Source organism: Oxyura jamaicensis, chromosome 15 (assembly GCF_011077185.1).
Source record: "Oxyura jamaicensis isolate SHBP4307 breed ruddy duck chromosome 15, BPBGC_Ojam_1.0, whole genome shotgun sequence".
NCBI classification, from domain to species: domain Eukaryota; kingdom Metazoa; phylum Chordata; class Aves; order Anseriformes; family Anatidae; genus Oxyura; species Oxyura jamaicensis.
The window spans coordinates 10,797,525-10,820,907 of NC_048907.1; the positions used below are offsets into that span (position 1 = coordinate 10,797,525).

Here is a 23,383-nt window from a genome sequence, read left to right on the forward strand (position 1 = left end):
GGTGAGCTGATTTACCTGCAGTTGTCCTCATCTGCAGGTTAAAAACAAATTTAAAACCACAAGTTCACGTTCTGAAGCACAATTTTTCCACTGTACTTGCAATTATTGTACGTGACTCAGAAATTGCCATTTCTGAGTGTTTCTTAAGCCGACACCCATTTCATACAAAACGGTCAACACCTATAGGAATAGTAATTAATTTCTGGGATAAACCCGATGTGGGACAACCACAGAACTTATTTGGAAAATATAATCAATCCTGGAGATCTAAAATATTCAAAAACATTTCATGGCAGTATCTCTACTCTTCATAGCTACCTACAGATGGAGTTGCACAGCTCTGCTGCTATCGCTGGCTTTAGAAATAACTGGATTTTAATTAAACCCAGAAGAGGAATGAAAAATTGATGTTGCACCAGCACAAGTTTCTGCTTATTTTCTTTTCTTTCCCTACTAAAGGTGGCACATTGATGCCATTTTTACAGCCATGAATAAAGCAATCACATTTCTGTTACTATAGTTCTACAGGATACCCCTGTCTCTAAGGCAAGGCACGAACACTACCATGAAAGCATCACTAACTGTTCAGCTGACATTCACAGCACTGAAGGAGAGACAGACAGAGGAAAAAAAGGAGCAGCTTCAGGTCATTAAGCTGAAATCCCTGGAGCTGACCAACATCTTATTTAGGGAAAGATTCATTCAAATTTTATAGACCCAGTGAGTGAATAAGTTAACTAGAAAGGATGTTGGTATCAAAAGGGAAATTAATGATGACCTGAATTTAAAACACAGCAATTGCCCACATTACAGACACACTGACTCAGAAACCATCCCTGCACTGTAAGAGATTCATAAGAGAAGGTTGCATTCTGGGACATGTCAATTAAAATTAAGAATGAAATAACTCTGTGCAACGGTGCTGAATGGCATTTTCTTTCAAGAGACAAGTTCAAATTGAGATTTCAGCTCTGCAATCAGATTTTCCTTAACTCTTTCATTTCCAATGCAAGGGATCAGCTTGTGACAGTCTTCTCTTCCACTTCAAATTCTCAACTAAATTCAAAGAGAGATTAGAGAGGCCCGTTATCTGCCTGAAGCCCAGACTGCAACAGCGCTTATACCAGAATTGGTAAGATGCGAGTTCTGCCCGAAAGGCACAGCAGCTCTAAATTACCATGAGTGCTGTTAGCAGGATTCCATCTAGAGTTTCAGGGACCTTTTTTTTTTTAAAAAAAAAAAAAGAGAGAGAAAGAAAATCCAAAAGTGCATTTAACAGTCTACTGTCACTAGTCAAACTGAATGAAAATTTATGAGGAATTTGTTCTCACCATTTGCCAGGGTCAATATTTAGTTTTTTTGTCCAAAGAAGTCAGTTCCATCACCACGCACCATCTCCACAGTCCGGGTGCAGCCCACTGCCAACCGCGTTTCCCAGCACAGTTCAAGAGGAGATCACCGACTGCGCTCATTCATGGTGAAACCCCAGGCCCCTGTGATTCTGTGGGCATTCAGCAATGCATTCCCTCTACCACTATGGGACATACAATGCATCAGAACTTGAAAACAGTATTTCTACTGACCACACACTCCACGAAGTGTCAGAGCTTCTTCGGTGTTTTTCCTCAGAAGAATATGAAGTGGAGTTTTAAAGAGTAACAGTACTTTTTCCCAACTTCTTAGCCACCCAGAAGTATGGGTGCAAACACTTAAAAATGTAAATAAATGGCTTTAAGTGCATGTTTCCATCATTACCTTAAGATTTTAAAGACATCTTATAAAAGCAGTTACCTAGATTTTAATACCCAGAAGAAAGCTAATTCTCTGCCCCTTTAAAAGAAAACTGTGGATTTCAAAAAACAAAATAGAACACTTCAGGGAATTTTAAGTACAGGAAGGAGGGATAAGGGCATGGGGGAAGAACCCATCAGTCTTCATAAATATTTTTGTGACTCCAATTGCCAAAACAGTATCCGCATAACACACCTCCGCCAAGTTTCTTTGAAAACAAGAAAATTCAAAGAGCAACAATTCATGAAGCACACCCACACATTTGCAGTGTATTTATACAGGCATACATAGCACTTCAGCTGCTGTGGACACTCTTCCTTCAGTATCTCGTTGTACATGGCAGATGTTGATTCTGCCAGGGTCTCTTCTGGAAAGCCTCTGGAATGCAGCCCATGCTGGAACAGGCCTTACGGAATATTTGCCATACCTCTTGGTAGAAGCAGTGAAGGAAGAAAATCACATTTTATCTGAGCACTGAAAACTCGCATTATTAAGTTGAATTGTTAAAGTGTCAGCTTAGTCAAAGGAATTAAAATAAACAATTCCCATATAACTAAAACACAAAGACGATTTGGAGATCCAAAAAGCAAGCAGCAGAAAAAAACAACAACTGTGTATGCACCAAAACCAGCAGCCAGAACTTTAGAAGTGCTCAGTGGATTGCTGCAGCCCTCCTGTACACTAGCTTGTTTGAAATCTGCTCCTCATTTTTGGTTGCCCATACAGCAACAGTTTTCTCTTTGGAGATTTGGTCCTCAAACAGTGTCAAAAAGCATATTTAAAATACAACATGTTAAAAAGGGTGATGGCATTTTCAATAACCGAACAGCATTCTCCCTCTCTTTACATTCTCATAGAGTTGATGGAAAATACTTCTTGTGGATTACAATATAGAAGCTACAACTGCATGTACAAAGATCTTTCTGTTGCTGTTACACAAATAACAAATGAGCACTTCTTTGCACTTCTTTCTACTGTTGCAGCTAAGGGAGAAGAACAGTGTCACCTTCTGTTTGCTTCATATTTACTGAACATTATTGAAGGAAGCCCTTTTTGCTATCTTCTACATCTAAAATGACTGATGGCTGCTGGTTTTGATGCAATTACAAATGTCCCTTCCCTCCAGAAATAACCTGCTAAAAAGAATATCATACATTAGAAGCAAAACATTACCCTTAAAAATCGCCAAAGGTATGCACTGCTGCATAGCCCTGGTATTCCTGTGCCACTAGCTGGTGGCACGACTGCCACTGATGGCTGAAAAGCTGAATAGGAAAAAGAAGAGAGATGGAATGCGATAAGATCACATCATAAAAAACAAGATAAATGTGTCGCCGCAACTAAGACACATTCTAACCTCAGGTAGTACAACACCATGTCATGATAGGAAGAGAAAGAATGACCCAGATAAGATGAAATTGCTAAGGACAAATAGGAAATGTTCCTCATCGTGCATACATTTACATAAATTCAGTCCCATTTACATATGCTAATGTGAGCAATACAGTTTTTCAGAAATCTTGTAAACATTTCTTAGTCCATTCCTTTTGGGCAAAGGGCACAATGAAGCTCCAGATAGTACAATGAGCTTATTAAAACCACAAGCAAAGGAGGGGAAACAAAAAAAAAAGATGGGAGCTGCAGCACTAGGTTCTGACACTGTTATTACTAGGACACAATCACCCTGCAGAAGTGAATTAATGCCCTAACTATCAGACTTCAGAAAGACTCCATGCACTTTGTTCAATACCTAGCAACCTGCCTGCCAGCGTGAGAAAGCAAGGACAAGGTTTCCACCGAACAGATTCACTGAAATTTCATCCACAAACCCCACGTACTTAACCTCACCCAACCACCCAGTGTTCCTTGAACTGATCCCATGGCCCAAGCTTGCTGCCTCCCTTCCTCCACCTTTGCTTCCCCTCCTATTTCCAAACAGCCGTGCTGCTTCTCGGGGTGGGCACCACTTCACCCATAGCAGCACACTACAAATGACGCTGATTTTGAAGACCTGATCATGCCAATGTAGGCTTCCATGCATGTGTAACCAAGACGTCATGTATGTCTCGAACTGTTAAGTTTGGGGAACGTTTTAAATACTGCCATTACGATGCCCCAGGGTGGTGGGAGGGCTACCACGTTGTGCTGCTCAGGACCAGGACAGTCAACTGCCGCTTCATGAGGGGCTTTCAGCTGCTCCCTTTCTTCACCCAAGGAAGAACACCCAACAGAGGGAAACACCTCACCCCCAAAGTCCAATCACCTCTCTCAGGAGCATTCAACAATCACAGGAACGCTCATAAAATACGAATGCAATTTCTCCTCAAATACTGATGATGTGAGTGTATTTATCTAGTAGCAATAAAAGGAAAAGCAACTAGACAGTAAATAATTTATTTTGCAGCACCTAATTTCAAAATATTACCAACGCACCAGAAAACAACTAAGGCACAAGAAAGCACAAGCCAAGCAGCACTTCAGGCAAGTAATGAAACTGTGTGGCTTTGGAAGTTACAAGCACAGAAAGAACTGTTGGCTTTTCATTAAAGGCAACTGTTAATATTATTAGTTACTCTTAAACAAGAGAAGGTCTGCCAGCAATCTAACAGTCCAAGGGGACATCTGATGGACAGATGCTGTGAAAGCAGCCAGAGTTAGATTTTACAGTCTTAAGCAGCATCAACATGTACTTTATAAATAAAAACTACCATTTACAAAGTCACTCTTCTACAACGTCTAGCATTTAAGTTGAAAAAAAGTCACCTTTGCCTCATTAGAGCATCATAAAAATGATCTATAAAGAGCTGCACACTTAAGCTAGTGAAAACCTTATCTAGGATCCATCAGAGACTTGAAATGGCAAAGATGCCACCAAAAGAGCCCAACTGGGCAACACTGGTATCCCAAAACATATTGCCAAGCTCTTCCTGATGAGCTGATAACCAGTGTAATTGATGCTAGTAACATAAAACATCTGCTGGATTCAATTTAAATGACAACACATTCCCCCTAATTTAAAGTACATGATCAATAGGATTATCCTGGTCAACATCGCTTCTATTAAGAAAAAGGTTTAGGAAGGACAAAACATGAACACAAATTAACTAACCACATACCTGGGAGAACACCAGCAGGACTTTATGAAGAACCAGAGCGGTTGTCCTACAGAATTTATGCCAACAGAGCAGTGGTCCCTTGAAAGGAGACCACTTCTAGCCACCATTTCCATTTAAAGAACTAGGGTCTGTTTCGCTGGTGATCAACAAGGATTCAGGGAGGTGTTCACAGAAAAATACAGCCACCTGCATAATCTGTTTTACAAATAAGTCATTTTGTCCATTCAAAACCATTTGTTTTGCATTATCGTAATGCAAAGTCTTATATATTGCTCTTAGTCTTATATACCAGTTTTCTTATCCACCCTTTCTCCACATCTACTTGGACTTTAACTCCATCTCATTCAAGCTTGGAAAGCTCCAGTTTTTGCATAATGTTCTGGTACAAACAGTGGTTTATTTCTTTGTTAAATGCATCACAAAACACACCAGCTAAGGTCCACATGCTGCTGTGCCTGGAAGCCAAAAGGGCTTTTATTCCCTGAACACTGAATTCCCCCGAGAATCATTTCAAAGAGAAATGCAAATAGCTTCAGATGCAAAACTTGCTCAAATAATTTGAAAGAGTTTACAATTCAAACAGCAGAATAATCCTGATCAGCCATGAACTGTTTACATCTCAGGGCTCTACCATCCACAAATTGTGCTGCATAACTTATCAGCTCCTTAATGAGTGGCAAGTTCGTAGGCTGAAAAGTCTTCTGAATGTTCAGGATGATTCTGATCACTGTTACACTGCATACATCCAGATTAACGCTACTTAAATATATATTGCTGCAGCCACAACTCCCCAAGCAAACACGTTATCTACAATACAAAATTAAGCCCTCACATTCCGGTTTCATTTCAGGCTTTCAGGAACATCTTTCTCTGAACATTACAATAGTTTGGCTGTGAAAGTTTTACTAAAAATAAGAGTTCAGAGCTGTGCCAGGAGATTTAGCTTGCCGAGGCAGAAATTCCCAAGCTCAAACATTCTCCACATGTACTTAGAACAGTTTTCACGTTAGTTTTTGAATGCCAAAGAGAAGAGTTGTGATGTAAAGGATAGATGCGTGGGATTAGCCAAAAGGGAAAACTCAGGCATTTCAATTTCCTGCTGTAAGCAGGTGTGGGCTTGACTCATCAAAGAGGCAGAGAACACCACTGGAAGTAATGAATTTTCACATTACTGCAGTATACAGGGAGCACCGAGTCCATGGAAGCACCACCCCTTACTAAGGCAGAAGAGATCTTGCTTGCACATTTGTAGATATAAAAAATTACGATTCCCCAGAGAAAGCAAAACTTTAGGCCCTATGTGCTCACCGAGCCTCTCTCGGGTACTGTTACATTGGTTCACTGTTTAGGCATGCAGACAAGTGAACGAAAGAAAAACAAAGCTGGGTAGCAACCTAATGAAATACATGAGGCACAAAGGACACTGTGAAATTTAAAACTATCGAAGTTTGAGTCTCAGCTTTCCTTTAATCAGACATTTGTAATACTCTCTCTAATCTCAAGATTTAACTCAGGGACCCCGTTCACTCTTGAACCCTTTCTCTTGCTATTTATTCTCTGGTTGGGATGCAGGGTAGAATCATTTCCCCTCATCCTTAAAAGGCAAAACAAAAAACAGGGAGACCTACAAGCAAAATCCTATGCTCCATTTTTCACTAGAAAGAAAACCTTTGAACATAATCTAAACATCACCTCTTACTATCCTAACTTTATTAATCCTGTTAATAAAAATACCTTGGAAAGAAGAGTGAAAAAGAAGTGAGTTCCCATAAAAATTACTTAAACCATCCACTACCAACCCTTACATGCAACCTTAACTTCTGCCACTTTCCACCAAGTCACCACTGGACACTGCTGGGCTTTGCTGGGCGACATCAGTCACACAGGAGAGGCCTCTGGAACAACAATTTTCATGACCATGAAGAACAAGCTGTTTTTAACGCTCCCCTCTGTCCTTGGGAAAATCTGACCAAACCAAACATATGCAGAACTCCCAGGCCAAGTCACGTGAGATATGAAACAACATCAAGATAATATTTAATCAGAAAGAGTAGCTACATGAGATCCGACGTGCATGCTTTCGCCCTTTTCTTTCCCCCTCCCAATCTACCTTAATCCCCGGCCCCCCCCCGGCATTAAAGACAATTCTTCTTTTCCTGAAGCGTGTACGGCTCATTTCAGATTTAAAGCTGGACCAGTTCACTGGTCTTACCCGCAGAACGGCCCTGAAAACATCTGTGCTTGCAGGACCGAGGGCAACCTGCTGTGTGACTTGGGAAGCCAGCAGCGGCAAAGGCCAGGGCCTTCGTAAGCCAGCAAAGGTAAAACTCCTGCCCCCCCGGCCATACCCACCAATGTTTCAGGCAAGGAGAAGAACAACTGGCAGAGTTTGCGAAATTTTAGTTTCCTTAGTAAAATCCACATTATCTTAACAATTTTGCTTCCAGCTCTCAGAGCAGTATCCCGGGGGTAGGAGGAGGGCGGAGCGCTTCCCTGAATGAGCACAGGCTACTCAGAAGGTCTGCAGTAGGAAGACGCGGTAAGAGAAGTATGCTGTGATATGCACACTACATCTTTATGGCTTACTTCGTACAAAACAGGAGGGTTTAAGAAGTTTCCCTGCATGTAGTTGCACAATTTTGCTATCACAGAAGAAACTACCTTAGAGTAACGGAGGAACAGATGCAGCAGTGGACAGACACACGGAGCACACACTAGAATACGTTTTCAGAAAAATGCCATGTTTAACATCCAACTACAGAGACACCTTACACATGTCACAACTGTATTCATTCAGTGGCCCTGACCCTACTCTCACTGAAGCCAGTATTAAAACCGCAGGTGGCAGAACCGAACCCCTCAGACTGTGTTTGAGAACAGCCTTGTTAGAAACGCCCAGCCCAGTTTCAAATGTGACATTTAACTCCAGGCATTGCACTTTCTTTCCCATTTCATCTACTTTAACAGGTATTTCTAAGTTATGGAAAACATTCAGTGTACGTGCCTTAAAAACAAACAAACAAACTAAACCTTGTATTTTTAGCAACTGCAGGGCAACTTAAGCAAAAAATGCAGATCTCCCAACGCTGCCTGCGCACCAGCTCACCTCGAGGCCTTTGGGACAGGTGGCTTAGGAAACACGATCACTGGAATGTTTGCTCGAGACACCTGCTGCTGTTACGAAGCTGCATTCACACAGACATACACAAATTGGACATTACGAACCTTTGTGTCCCAACAGCTCCAAGAGCACACAACAGCACTTTTATAAGAAAACAGCTCATGTCACAGCGTGTTCAGAACGAGAGCACCTCGGTTCTCCCAGCCCACGCTGTGTTGTGCTGCAGTCACGGGAAAGGACCTGGCTGGGCAGGTGCCTGTGTTACGAGGCAAAGGCACATCCATGCACCAGAGCCCGCAGCCATCCTGCCAGCAAGCGCCTGAGGAGTTGCAACACCCCCCCTCTGGCAGGGAACGCCTGCCTGTGCCGCAGGGCTGGCAGAAGGGAGTGCGTGCCTCCACTCAGTTGCTCCAACACATCACTGAGTGCCTCTGTAACTGAGTCACGGCAACACATTCCCTCTGCCCAGCTCTGCTACACAACTGCTGGCACAGGCTTTACTTCAGGGAGCAGGGAGGAGTCAGCATCAGCCTGCTGCATCCCTTCGCTCCCAGATACCAGGGCGCAGCAGAACCGTTTCAGGCCTACCGTCACACTGGGCAGCCCATTCTATGCGAGTCCACGTGTGAATCCATACAGCATCCACGCTAAGAAGTAAGCTTGCTTTGTTTTTCCAGTGTTTTTCCAGCTGTTTGGAAAGTGATGACGCCTTCACGTGCTGCACTTCCAGAACATTTCTTCCAGAAGATTTCCATCGCTGGTACAGGCTCCACCAGGTATGTCACTAATGCATTATCCAATTTTTCATCCCGCCAGGTTTAAGATTTCGTATTTGCTCACATCAGTATCATCCTCTAGCACAACGCTTCAGAGACAAGGTGCTGAGGAAGGGCAGCACAGTGCCTGAATTAGTAATGCTCACAAAGCATATTCTCTAAAGCAGAAATAACGACCGAACTGAATAGTTTTTGGCAAAAATCACTAAGAAACTCCTTCCCTCTTCACAACTTCAGGGCCCTGAGGCAAGCCAGTAGTTAAAGTTTCAGACACAGAAAATATCTTTAACAGTCCCAGACTTGGAGATCCTTCGAAATTTCATGAACTCTGTAGTTACGTTCAAGCCACTGAAGAATTCACACTGCAGATGTTAAGGACAGATTTTAGCAGTCTTCATCCTTGGTCAGCTCATCAGTAGAGGAGGAAAGAGCCATAGGATAACATCAGGGAGACACCAACCTTTACTCTCTTGGCCACAACAGTATTGTTTCAGCACGCATTTCTTCCACCGGTCTTCTGAGATAGAAAGCTGCTCTTGTGGCCCAGAACTTTAGGAAGTATAACTATTCTCAAGAGAAGTCCAAAGGATAGTTAGAAGTTACTCTTGGTTCTTTTTAAATATGCTTCAATAATTGTCTTTTCTCAGATTTTAATGCAAGGAGTCTCTGAAGGCGTTGGGTCTTCTGTTAATGTGGCAGAAATCCCTTCTAGTATCTCCTCCGTTTTTGTCTATATTGGCTGTGTAGATTTGTCATTCACCTCAGTCATTTATCCATTTGGCTTAGTTTTACTTAATTATGATCATTAAAGTTAAAAGATTACTTTCTAAAGGCTCTGTAACTGCACAATAAATTTCTCTGACAACACGGTTTAAAACTACTGCCTTTCATTACGCGAAGCCTTCTCTAGTATGCTATCGCAGCCTCGACCTGGTAAGTTATACTGCAGAAAAACCTCAGAACGAATCCAGAACCTAGCCTCCATCAGGAAAGACAACACATCTGTTTGATGTTCTGCTATGACAGGCAGCAGAAAAATTAAAACCATGAGATTTTTTCTTGTTTTGTTTTGATATGGAAGAAGAATTTACAAATTAACTGAAATGCATGACCTAAAGTGATTAACGGTAATCTTCCACTCACTCAAGCTTTTCCTCCTATCCAAACAGAAAAGCCAGAAGACAAGAGCACAGCTCTACTGCACATGCCAAATGCATTAGACTTTTTTTTTTTTTTTTAATACAGTTAGCATTCTGCTCCATGCCTCATTTCTTCTTTTATTGAGGAAAAAAAATAATCCAAGAAACCTGCTAATTATTTATGTATGCAAAATCAACACTGCAATTTGGCAGGTACAGTAACTTCAGGCCACGCAGTATGACCCGGCCCCCACACACCGATAAAATCCCCTCCTCCCTAAGAAGCCCACAGGTAGCACAACACACACCGGCCCCCAAAGCTCCCAGAGCTCAGCAACCTCGAGCGGCAGGGCAGCAGCTACAGGGACCAGCTACAGACAAAGAAATGACCGCACAGGGGCCCAGATGAAAGGGCTACTTTCCCCTCCAGAGAAACCAGTATCCTATTTGCATTGAGCAATGGCCCGGCCTTCTGTTACTGAGATGGACAAGTTCCACACACCATGACTAAAGCAAACAAGCACCTCTGGCAATTCCAGTGTGCCCAACTTACACGAATCCACGGATGCACTATCAGTGCATTTTACTTTCTTCTCCCAAAACACACAGTTTTAAATTAAAAACCTGGAGAAGAAAAAGAATGTTTAAGAAAAACTGTAGCACCTCACCCAAGTTCGAGGAGCAGCTGAACCCTGCTGCCTGCATTTGCAGGGTTTCCCAAGGCTTACGGGGTAGGTGAAGGGGGTTAACACGGTAAACACCTCTAAATTACGGGAGCCTACGTGATCTCTATTTATTTATATCTAGCCTGCAACAGCTTCACTCTGCAATACCCAATGACACTCCAAGGTAAAGAATAATATTTGAAATCTTTTCCCACAGAGCTCTACGTCTGTTATAGTTAATGAGGTGACAGCAAAGAGAGCTTTTGTTTGAGATAACATTTTGAGTCAGAAACTGAAGTTATTTTCCTCCTATGCTCAACAAGGAAATCAAAGAGAAAGCACCGGCATGCTGTATGGGAAAGGCAAACACTTAGCAGAAGCACAACAGCAAAGCTCTGTTTTTAAAAAAGCACTATTTCTAGCTATGCCCTGTCAAAGAGCTCTCCAGATGTATTGAGCAGGACGAGAAGGTCAAAGAAAACAATAGCTTGCTTTTTCACGTTTCATCAGTTCGCCCAACAGAGACAAAAGCGGAATCTCTCTGGAACGCTCCGGCAGAAAAGGCAGCCCAGGTTCCCTCCTGTTTCCCAGCTCCAAACTGAAGAGCCCGAGGAGCCCGTGCCCTCCCCGCTCACCTGTTGGAGCTCCGCCGGCATCGAGGCGAGGGGCCGGCTCCCAGCCCGGCACTGCTCGCCTCCCGCCGGCCCCCTGCGGACCCAGCCTCCTGCTCCGGAGCCTCCTTCCTGCGCGGAGCTCCCTCCTGCGAGCCGAGCGGCAGCCTGCGGGGGACGGAGCCAAGCCGGGGCGAGGAGCCCGGGGCAGAAGAAGAGGAGGCGAGCGGAGCCCCCCGGCCCAACCGGCGGGGCCGCGGCCCCTCACACGGCGCTCCCCAGGGGCGGGACCGGCGGGCGGCCAGGGCTCGGCCACGCCCGGGGGGAGCGGGCAGAGCTCGGCGGCTCCGGCCCGAGGGGGGCTCGGCGGCCCGAGGGGGGCTCGGAGGCGCCTCGGGGGAGCGGAGCGGCCTCGCTCCGTGCCCGCTGCCGGCGGGTGGGCGAGGAGGGCGGCGGCGGTCCCCGGAGCTTGCCCGCCCCTGCCGGGGGCTCCGTCCTGCCGCGTTCCGCAGACAAAAGAGGGAAAATGTCACCCGGCCGGGCCGGGGAGCTGCCGGGGCCGCGGCGGGAGGCCCCTCACGTGGAGCCTGCCGCCTGGGGAAGCGCGGGGAGGGCGGACGGGAGGGCGCAAGGAAGGAAAGCCGGCGGCTTGTTTACTTTTGGCACTTTGCTCGGAGCTCGATGCCATCCCTGCTGCACCAGCAGCGCAGAAGGACGGGCTGCAGGCACAGCCTCCTCCCTTTTAGATCCTACTCAGAAACGGTGAGGTTACGGCTCGAAGTCCTACTGCCACATTTTTTTTTTTTTTAAATCGTTCACCTGCCTTCAAACCTGTCCCACAGTCACTCAAAGAGCGCCCTGGGAAATTACTCGTTAGCAAAAGGACGGGCGTGTGTGCTCCACCTCACACCCACCATGTTCTGCACCAGCACCCTGGGCTCTGGCACACGGTGCCCCCAGCTCTCCTGGCCCCGCTCCTAGGAGCTGGCGGCCAGCTGTGGCCCTGGGCGAGGAAAAGAGGCTCTCCTGCTTCCTAGCTGGAGGCCGTGAGCCTGCTTTCTGCCTCTGCTGAGGAAGTGCAGAAAGGGGAGGTGTTGGTAAGTATAGGACAGCAAGTTGGGCAGGAACGAGACGGAGGAAGGTGGGTGTAAAGCAGCCCTAACCAAACCTGCTGGCTTTTTCTTGCTCTAAGCCTTGCCCCACATCAGGAAGCAGCACTGCTCGATGTGACCAGGCACTGGGCAGTGGCTACCTCCCCTCTCCTTCATGCTACGTGCCAGCAGCAAACCCAAGCAAGGAATAAATCCAAGCCTCTAACAGCTGGTGGCTGAGCAGTGGTAATTAGGGACTGAAAGCTACTGGAATCAAATTAGAGACTGTCCCTGGAAAGCAGGGATGGTCAGAGACAGTGAGACCAGCCAAAAATAAAAAAGGAAGGTAGATCACAATCAAATTTTCTATAATTTTCAGAATAGGCACCTTTGCACAAAAGGGTCTTGGCATCCAGCTTCAGGTTCCGTGAAAATTCTAAAACACGCTCCCCAGGTCAATGCAATTACTGTGTCATTAATATCGATCCTACAGAAAAATAATACATGAAAAGGGGGGCATTCAAGACAGGCAGGAATGCATCAGACCTTTTTAACCCTAATTTCAGCTTTCCTACCACTGCCAGTGTCAGAGTTCTAGCTGAGTGTTAGAGCTAGGGCTCTGTATTTTGGGGACAGAGGAAGGGGCAGGACTGTGTTACCCAACTCTGATCCTAATTTGTTTAAAAATAAACGTTGTAAAGGTTGACAAAACCTACAAGGTTTAGCTGAATAAAGTATTTGCTCCAGTGGAGGGAAAAAAAACACGCTCTATCTAAAGTGGAATAATTTAGAGGCAACTGGTAGCGGCCTTTAATGAAATACTTAAAAGTCAAAGCAAAGAGAAAGGAATGCAATTTTGTATGAGTCTTCTGTACTTGTCCAGCACTCTCCCCCCCTTCTCCTTGCCCAGCTTTTCTTCAGTTAACTAACTAACATAGCTCAACTTTTGTTGAGGCCACGCTGGCATGGAAAAGTACCATTCAATTTAGGCATGCACATGGACATGTGCCAGATCTTTATACACTGTCAAAGAAAAAAAAACATTACAAAGTCTATATCCATAGGGCACGGGAGTAGCTACTCTTGAATACAAAATGATGAAACCGAAAACCTTCCTGGATGGACTTGCCAATTCTTACTCACATAAGAAGTCTCTCACGTTGTAAACCCACAGGTGTTTTTGCAAGCCATGCAAGATCAGCATTGTTGAATTTTAGGGTCCCACCCTCTGGATTCAGGTTGTTATTTAAAATGATCATTTTCCTCTCAAAATATAATAGATGCTTGTAGGCCTTCTGGCTATAAAGGATGTTTTGAAAGTGTTTGGACTCAAAGCCAAAGATTTTTTTCCCTATTAAAAAAAAAAAAAAAAAAAAAGGCACATTTCAGGTCACCTTATTTCTTAGCCATTCGCAATATTTTTAGAGCTCATATGATTTTGAATGCTAGGATTTGGCAATGCTGAAGTAAAAGAACTAATTATCTAAATAAGAGTTATGGATTAGATCCCTAAGGTTACACTGAACTTCCAAATTCTGGCAACAAACGCTCTATCCATTAGTATCAGACTACTGACTACATCCTAAACTCTCTTTTTTTTTCCCCACCACATTTTTTAGCTGAACTTTAATTTCTAATTTGTCACATTTTTCCCAGCTGCAACAGTAGGGTGAAAACCATCTTTCTGCTCTCTGAAAAATTAACAATTGATAAGTAGGAAGGCATTTAATTCTCTGGCTGAGATACTACACCAGTCCATCTTCCAAGTTCTCTATTTTCTTCCATTACCTTTAAAAAATTTCTATCAGTAGTGCTGCACTATAGATTGATCTGCTCTCAGAGGCAGTAAAAACGAAATGGTTTACAGCTCTGCCTGGAAACATAACATATGGCTCCAGTGATATGTAGCTTCCATAAAGCCAACAGAGCAACAAGTCACAAGATGAATCAACAGTCCCGGATAACCACATAGACAAAAGCCATTGCAATTGCCATTGCAATTCTCACTACCAGCCAGCCTGTATTCATATAGGTACCTGCCATGCCAAGGGTATTTTTATTGTTCTATGAATTTCATGTAGCAAATGAACAAGGTAATGAGAGTACTAAAGAAGAGTACATCACGATGTGTCACTGTGCCTGCCATACTCTAATGGTTTAAATAGGGGCAGATGAAAACAGAAAATTATATCCCCAACATAAATTTTGAAATCTTCTTCTGCTAGCATTTCCATCATTTTTAAGCATTTTAAAAATTACATTAACCTTTTCAGTGCATCTGTACTTGGTCCAAAATTGTTGCATTATCCTAGCAGGATACTGCAAGCTTAGAAACAGAGAGATCGAGCCAGATAGCCTTAATCAGGGAGTAGGTTGTATAGAAATGGAGGGAGGGGTTTATGCCATTCTTATTTAAGAACTTAGTAGTAAAAAGGAGGTCTAGAGGATCACAGAGCTGAAGACCAGTATGACAGAGGAAGCAGCCACATTCTGTGGAGGGAGACAGAAGGCACTTCAGTAAGTTCAGAGGATTTTCATTTGTATACAAACAGCTTCCATCGTGCTACATCTAATATCAGTCAACTCCATTTCATCCAAGTTGTCATATGACAGGATGAGAACAAGGACAGTCTGGTGACAGCACTGCTTGCATTAGGAATAAAGGACAAAGGAAGCTACATGTCACTGCATATAGGGCGCAGCTGAATGAATGACCTATGCTTCTTCCCAGCAGCTTCGCTTAGGTAACAATCAACCACATTTTACAAGCTTAAAACTAGAAAAAAAAATAAATCACTTCCTGTTTTAAGAAAAAAAAAATAAGATATCATTACATTTATAACAGAATGACAATGGCAAGGAGAACAAATCAAATTTAAGGCTCATACTGTGGCCATAATTTCATCATGTAGTTACTGGAAAGGAATACCAAGACACTGAACCGTATGAAAGACAGATTCAGGATGAACTATTTTTCATTCATTAGTTTTTGTTGTTGTTGTTGTTATCCCCCTTCCCACCCACCCCCCTTCTACCCCTGGATTTTCTAGATGATTTGTGCCGCATTTCAAGCTGAACATTACCGTTATTTGCTCAGAAGATGTAAGATCAACTTATGGCATTCTTTCATTCAGAGGGGAAAAGGTTCTTTGTTGTTACTGGATTGATAGATGTCTGTACAGTCAACCCTTTTTATGATACTTTTTGACTTAATTACGATCTTCCTCAAACCAAAACCTGAAGATTTTTTTTGTTGTTTTTGTTTTCATTTTTTTCTGAAGAGAGAATTAAGGTCTCTTTGTATTTGAAATTTTATTCCAAAGGAAGCTTCTTGTATTTGAAATATATCTAAAATAAGACTGCAAGAAGAAAGAAGAGCTAACTGAGATAGGTTAGAAACAACGAGAGTACAGTTCTTTGCAATCTTTCACGACAGAATTCTCAAAATGCCACTCTGCCAGCAGCTGAAGATACATTTTAGCCTAAGTCCCCAAACTGAACTCAGACAGTAATCTACAGCACTCCCAGTCAGAGCTATGGCTAAAAAATATCCTTTTCAGATAGTAATTTGGTAGCTTAAAAAGGGAAGCAGCTTTTATACGTATATATATGTATATATAAAGCATAAATTCTAACATTCACTTAAATCAAAGGCTATAATTACAGCTGGCACTCAGCCTCGGGCAGCCTGTGGCCATCTTTGGCCATTCTGTTCTCAGTCACACCGATGACTTCAGTGAATTACTCCACAGTTGTGACAAAGCGAACAAGAGCATAATTTGAACCATTAACAAGATGGGACTAAACTAGCAAAAGGCTCAGTAATTTATCAATGTCATCATCATCCAGCATTCATTCGTGTACTCTTTCAGCGTTAATTCAGAGTGTATAGATACTGGAGACAGCAGAAATGGAATTGTAGAGAATTTGGGGTTTTAAAAGCCTCATCAGGTCCCAAGCTCAAGGGGATCAGGGGAAGAAGAAATTACCAGTTCACTTGCAAGTCGCTTTTAAAGTTTCTCCAAAACATTCTTGCTGCTACCTGTGGATCAGCAAGGGTAGCGGCTTATGAAGACCGTCTGACTACGGTGCGATGTCTTGTAGGGATAAAGCTCTGCCTTGCTCATACGTGTAGGATCAAGGCCTGTGTTAGTAACAAAATCTTTTCATAAAATTGAGAGAGTGCAAAAAGGGTTTGTGAGGATTTAAAACCTTTTTTTTTCCTTGCTGAACTGGTACAGTAGTATGCTTGGGAACTGAAACGTAGAAGAAATAAAAATCTTAAGAAGCCAGTACAATTAATCATGTTCTGCTGTCTAAGCTGAGAAATAAACCCGCAGCAGAACACAAAAAATAAATCACAACTTTAAAAGGTAAGATGCTTTTCATGTTAATTAGCAAGAAGCAAATGTGTTAAATGTGACTAGAAAGTTGTTTTGCTAAAAAATCCTGTCAAGCCTGATATTACTCTTTAATGTTTTAATGTTTACATTTGAATGTTCCTGCCTTTTAAAGACATATTTAATGATCACCTGACGTTATACTGACTGAGCTTGCAACAGACACGTCGTGCAAAGAACAACTCAGATGCCCCTTTACCTACAAAGGTGCACAAGCAAGCTGAATTTATTTTAATGTGTTTCTCTTGTATGTACTTCTAGAAAAAAAAAAAGAAAAGAGAAAAAAAAACATAGTTCTGTTGGTAGAGCAATGGAAAATTAAGGAAAATTATTATGAAATTGTGAATTTGTCATTCAAATTCAGCGATTTTGATTTAAACCTTGCAAAATTCCAGGCCCAAAAGGTTAATAGGTGTGGAAAATTATTCTCACTTTCACACATCTGGGCAAACAAAAATCTTTTGCCTTTCAGTTGCTTCCAAAACCTCATTCAATAAAAATTCACACAAAACAAAAGGTGAGGCTCTCCAAGTTAAATGAAACTGCAAAACTATTTCTGAGATGATTAGGGAAAATGTGGTCCTTGATTTGCACTATTGTAATCATTAGCATAAGGCAGTTGCTCTCCTGCTGACAGACATTAGATGGCACTTTGGAATTTCGCAGTTCCCATACAAAGTTGCAGAGCACGCACTTCAGAGAGGAAGCGTGAGACATGAAGGTGGGCTACTGTTGATTATAGAGAGAAAAAATAGGTATTTTGCAAAGGCATGCATCTTTGAGCTAACAAATTTTCAACCACACATGTAAAACTTTAAAATAACATGTAATTCCTTCTTGAAAAAAATCATCCTGTTGGAAAGAATAAAATTATTCCTTCCTTACCAGAGAGACGATGAGTTTCTCAGTTGCTTGGTTCCCTGTTTTAATTTTTAAATGATTCCTTTGGGATCTACTTTTTAAATTAGCTTTGCAGACAAAGTTTTAAACAAACGCTTCTCTGATAATGCATCAGCTTTTGAGTGGATTCTGCTGCATGCCAACAGATCCGAGTCTCAAATAACTCTAATAAGTGGGGTTTAGGTGTTCCCTTACCAAATCCCTTCGGGAAGGAACATCACAGGTTCTGATGGATTTGGTCAAATCTTCTTAGCTGTAGCTGAAATTTATGCTAATATTCCCATTCACTTTTATATCCATGTTTTTGCCATCTAAGGCCTTATACATGAAGACTGAAGAGCAATCATAAGGGAGAAGCTATAAGGAGAAAAAGAAGAACCAGGCATTATGAATTCTCACAGAGATACTACTTGATTCCATCTTTCTGAGGCTTCCAACTGATACACACCATGATGAAGGCTGCATAACCCCTGTTCTTTTGTAGCCTTGTCCCATCACATTCCTCCTGCAATACTGGAAGCAGGTTCTATGGCTCCTCTTGGAATTTGGCCAATCCCAGCAGAAAGGCAAAGAGCAGGAGCTTCTTGAGCCCACAGGAGTGCAGTCAGTTATAATGTCACTTTGGAAGCTCTGTCTTTAGAACACCTGTGCTAATTCCAAGAGAGCTAGTGCTCTGGCTGAATTCCTGTAAGATGCAGGCTGGCTTAGCAACATTGTCACAAGCAACCAGAAGTACTTTGCCTCTGATGCTCCCAGTTTCTACTGTTGCTGAGCTATCAGCTAAAGATCCTGACTCTCACTCTAAACCTGGTGCTGCTGCTTTCACAGAGATGGGACAACGTCCATATAAAAAAAAAAAAAAGGAGAGGAAAGCTCTGACCTCCAAGCTAAACTCGATGATATTGTTCCCAACACAGCAGAAGCTGGGCTGGGACCATGCCTCATGCATGGCAAGAACCATGCTCTCCTGAAAGGCAGCTGAGGAAAGGCTTCTGGTTCCTAACTGCGCTGCGATTCACAGGCACAGCAATTCCCCCTCAACTCACACTGAATTCTGACCCAAGAACTCAAAGACTTATTCTCCCATGGGAATCATATTCCCCAAGTCCCCACCCCCCGCGTCCTTTGAATCGTTGCGCATACGCAGAACCTGAAACCTGACCCTGGTCATTCCTAGAAGTTCAGTAAGACTACTCATACGTACTGAATTTACAGGATCAGGCTAATGGCATAGCTAGTGCATGCATAACTGCACAGTGATCTGCAGGCCAAAAGAAAACAGGAGCTGAATTACAGAGCTAGGGGAGCAAAGAGACAGGGCACCAGCAGCTGGCTGGAGAACAGTCGTGGCACATCTCTGACACCAAGGTCTGTCCCGTCCCTACCACACCCCCAAATCAGAACACACATTTCAATGGTCTCAGCTGGATTTATAAAAGAATTAGGACTATCCATAGAAAGTATTTCACATTTGCGATCTGCTCAGTACCAGCACAAGTGGAATGTGCACAGGTTAACTACTGATGTTTTTTTTCCAGGTATTTGGCATCATATTGGGAAATAGCACTGCAGCACCAGGGAGCTGTCAGCAACCTACAGCTTTGTTGTCTGTACCTGACCTTACCCGTAAGGCAAGCAGTGCATGTCATCTTCCATGCTGTCAGACCCTTAATACGAACACAAATACGTTACATAACGAAGGAAAAATGCTCTACAGCCAAGAGGCACTACAAACCAAGTAATTAAATACAAGTTTATACTCTAAGCAAAGATGAAACTGCATTCTGTATGAGAGGGGGGGAAAAAGGAAGCTGAGGACTCAGTGCAGCTCATATCCCATTTTTCTTTCTTCTCTGCATACATTCCAGCATACGTACAATACTAATGCGCCCACGTTCCTACTGTCAAAGCACTGAAAATGGTCTGTGTGTTCTAACAGTCCATGCTATGTCAGTGTGGAGCAAAGAATCTCAAACAAATCTAATGAAATACAGACAGAATAATTATTGTTGCCCAAACTGTAACTTAGAATGGTTAACTTGACAGTATTTTCTTAGAAATGCAACTTGAGCTAATCTTGCATTTCCTTTCATTCGCACCATGTGATCTGGTGGGCTTTAGAGTTCCCCTTTTACTGAAAACTGGCCCTCAATTCACAAACTGTCATTTTTGGCAGAAATCACAGGTACCTCAGATTAATACAGACTGAAGAATACTGGTGCTTAGTTATGGCTAAGAAATCTAACAATAATATATATATATAAAGGAAAATGTGTTTGACAGTTTTTAAAGAGATGTTATTTTTCTGGAAAGTAAGTTGAAATATAAAGGATCCAAATCTTAACTATGTAAATATTTTGCAGCTTTGTTCCTTAACTTGATTTTCTTTGAACAGCTACAATCACATTTCATTTGATGCATTTGAAGATGTCCTTCTGGGGTATTATTTACTGGGAGGATGGCTGTGGGTTTTTCTCCTCACAAGGGTGTTAACAGAAAAAAAAGTATGTAATTTCTTTCAAGTTTCCTAATTCCCACTCATTCCCCACTGTCTGCCTTCCTTTCAGCTCTGTTTTGTTGATACCTTGGCTACACACAAAGTTAAGCAGCATCTGCACCAAAACTAAGCATCAACTCATGAAGAATCATGGTCATATACATACCCATGCTGGAGAAATATATGGAAAAACCGTTAACAGTGATAGAGTTAGGACACTAATTAAACAAGATAGATAATTGTTAGCCTGTGTTTATTACCATACCTCAAAATGAACATATAACCAAGGCAGCAATAAAAGAGACCGATTCAAAAACCTCAACACTTGAATTATTTAGTTTTCTCCTGGTCTGTATTTAAACAATATTTTATTGTGTGTTTCCTTAGTTCAGAAAGAACAGCTTTTGTATTGTTCTAACTTCTCCACTTGGAGGATACCCATCTCTAAAGGGAACAAGCCACTAGTACGACTGACACAAGATGCATTTTTAACGGTATATCTGACTTTACCAGGCGTCATACTGATTACATTATTTCAGTTTAAAGAACAGCAGCAAAATCAAACAAAACCAACAAAAAAGCACAACCAAATCTGTACTGAAACAGTGAAGTTAGTACCAAACAACTGCAGAGCAGCCTTTGGTGAATCATGAATAAGCTTTTATAAATGTCATGCCCACAAGCCCTATTTTGGATAAATCTGTTTCAGTCACATCTAAGGGACCAAATAATTGTGCACAGTATTACAAAGTACAAACAAGCTCAGATCTGCCTCCAACACCATATTCATGCCCTATTAACTACTGCAATTGCACAGTCACACCCAGAGCTGGCTGGCTTTACAAGTGACAAGTGAGAAGCTTGTATAATAATGTACATTACTAGGCCTAATAGCTAGAGAAATATGAGATACTAAGCTATACTCACCAGTATCACATCATGCTGATTCAGCTTGGTCTGCTTATTAGATGTTTCAGCCCATACAACACACACACACACACACACACACACACACACACAACCACAAAGAATCTCAGCAAGCCTGATTCTTATGTGGTGTGAAAAAGCACATCAGATTGACAGGATGAAACCTTTGAAGCTGCTGGCCTGAGTCAGAAATTTATCAGTGAAGCTGGCTGGATTGAAGTTTGAAGTCAAAACATGATCTAAAGCTTGTATTTCACTTTTGGAAACAACATAAGCTCCTTAACCACTCCCCTTAAGGAAAGAAAATGGTCACAGATTTAAAATTTCTTAAACCGATTTAACTTGGAGTTCCTGTCTGCGGTCTCTTGACACGTGCTGTTGACTGACAGACCCGCTAAAAACCTACAGACAGACCCTCACAAAACCTACAGCCATCGTTCAGCCACTACTGACTCCTCAGCAGTCTTTGCCACTTCTGGGGCACCACTGTAATGCAGCTTTCTTCCAGTGGGCTCTACTGGTAAGTGTGAGACTTATTCCATAAAGGACAGCAGAGTTCTGTGAAACTTGCAACAAGACTATCAGCTTAGCACCAGTAAGTTTAAAAAAAATATATAATCTTTAAAAAAAGTACACCAAGGTGCATTTATGCTGACAGTTTTTTGTTTTAATAACTGGCTTTGTAATAAACATGTTAACGTCTATGTTATACTAATACATGCACACAGAGAACCTCCGTTTTGGGTTTAATCTATTCAAGTACCTACCAAAGTACCTACTAAGACAAATATACCTTGTTATCTTAAAAAAAAAAAAAAGGAGGGGGAAATAAAAGTCAAATGAAAACATTTTTAAATTATTGAATAATTTTGTCAGTGCAAAGACTTGTCAGATGAACTTATATTAGTTCTTACAGGCATAAGGGTCGGTTTGAAAAGACTCTACACCAGATTGCAAGGGTCTGATTTCTGTTGTTAATACCATGTAAGATCTGGCAACACCCAGTTTTCCTACCTCCAAGAAGGGGGATAACAACTACTTTTTTATTATTATTTTTTAAATAGTGATTGGGAACACCTCTCAAATCCCTTTAAGTCACTTCAAGATCACCGAAAGCACAATTTTATTGTATTTGTTGGCAAAACAGGTTTATTGGATGCTGTACTTTATTTTGGTTATGAAGCATTAACAGGATTGGAAATTGTCAATGTGTACCAAGGGGGAAGCAGTCTCTGAATGCAAACATTTTTGTTCAGCTCCCCAGCTGACCAGATTTGACAGAGCTTCTCTACAACACGTGGAGCCATGCCAATTTAAACCAACTCAGGATATAGCCTTGTGTTTAATAAGTGTCATGTGTCTGATGTTTTAATAAAAGACAATATTCTTTATTATTAAAAAGTTATGCTCAGAATAGCTATCCAGTGATAATATTGCAGCTCTAAGCATTCAGCCTCCTATAGCACATACCCTACCCATGCACTTTCATATCTTCTCCCTGCCCAACTTCAGTTCCCACTGTGAAGAGCAGCAGAAGGCTGATTTGAAAAGAAGTGAAACAGAACCAGGCAGATTAAACTAAATCCCTCACACATGAAGAGTATTAAGATTTATCAAGCTTGTAAAAAACATCATCAACCAGAGACTTTAATATGTAGAAGACACATGATAGGTGCTACTCACCAGTGACTTAAGAGCTTATTGGCCTTTGCATGCATTGGTAAGCTGATAAAAAGGCAAAGTCTGTCTGTGCTGCCAAGACTCCCACTGCTTGGGATACTATAACAACAAAAATATATTTATTTATTTTACATTGGTTTAGTGCAAAGTTTAGGGAAGCAAATGCAAAGATACATTAACAGACAGCTCTGCTCTTTTTTAGTATAGCCAGGTTTTCAATTTCAGAAACCAAGACTGACGGCCAGCCACGTGGCTCCCAGCACTCGAAGCCGGAGTGGGGAACAAAGTCAAGAATGTAATTAAAGAATAGAAGGATTTTAAAGATTTTTATTAACCAGATAAAAGCTCTCAGGATAAAAGATCATTGCATATTACATTTTCAGACTAGTGGAAAGGTTTTTAGTAAGCAACTAACGACCTTTTGTCCAATGGGTTCTTAGCCTGGAAAAGCACTTTGCCCACTTCAAAATCTGCAGTAAGGTAGATTTCCCTAGAAAGCACAGGGCTGGGCTCCACATTTCCAGTTTTGGCTTTAGATCGGTGTTCCTACTACGATGTACATCTTCCAGAAGTTTAAGAGTTAAAGCACCCTAATTTATGTCACTAGGTATACACGCAGCAATACACGGTAATTGAAGCAATGCTTAAAGCCCGTGTAAGGTACACAGG

The 23,383-nt window shown here is 42.1% G+C and overlaps 1 protein-coding gene across 18 annotated transcripts in view; it reads right to left on the reverse strand.

Moving 5' to 3' along the window:
• The window catches only part of ARVCF (ARVCF delta catenin family member), a 271,699-nt gene that overhangs the window by 137,296 nt on the left and 111,020 nt on the right, over positions 1–23,383 (reverse strand). For 2 of the 18 annotated variants that reach the window (XM_035340274.1, XM_035340272.1), the window contains exon 1: positions 11,244–11,531. The exons of the other annotated variants lie outside the window; for them this stretch is intronic. In XM_035340274.1, coding sequence (XP_035196165.1) covers positions 11,244–11,264 — 21 coding nt within the window. In that variant the 5' untranslated portion in view covers positions 11,265–11,531. Of the gene's footprint in view, positions 1–11,243; positions 11,532–23,383 lie in introns of those variants that run through there. 18 annotated transcript variants of the gene reach the window in all.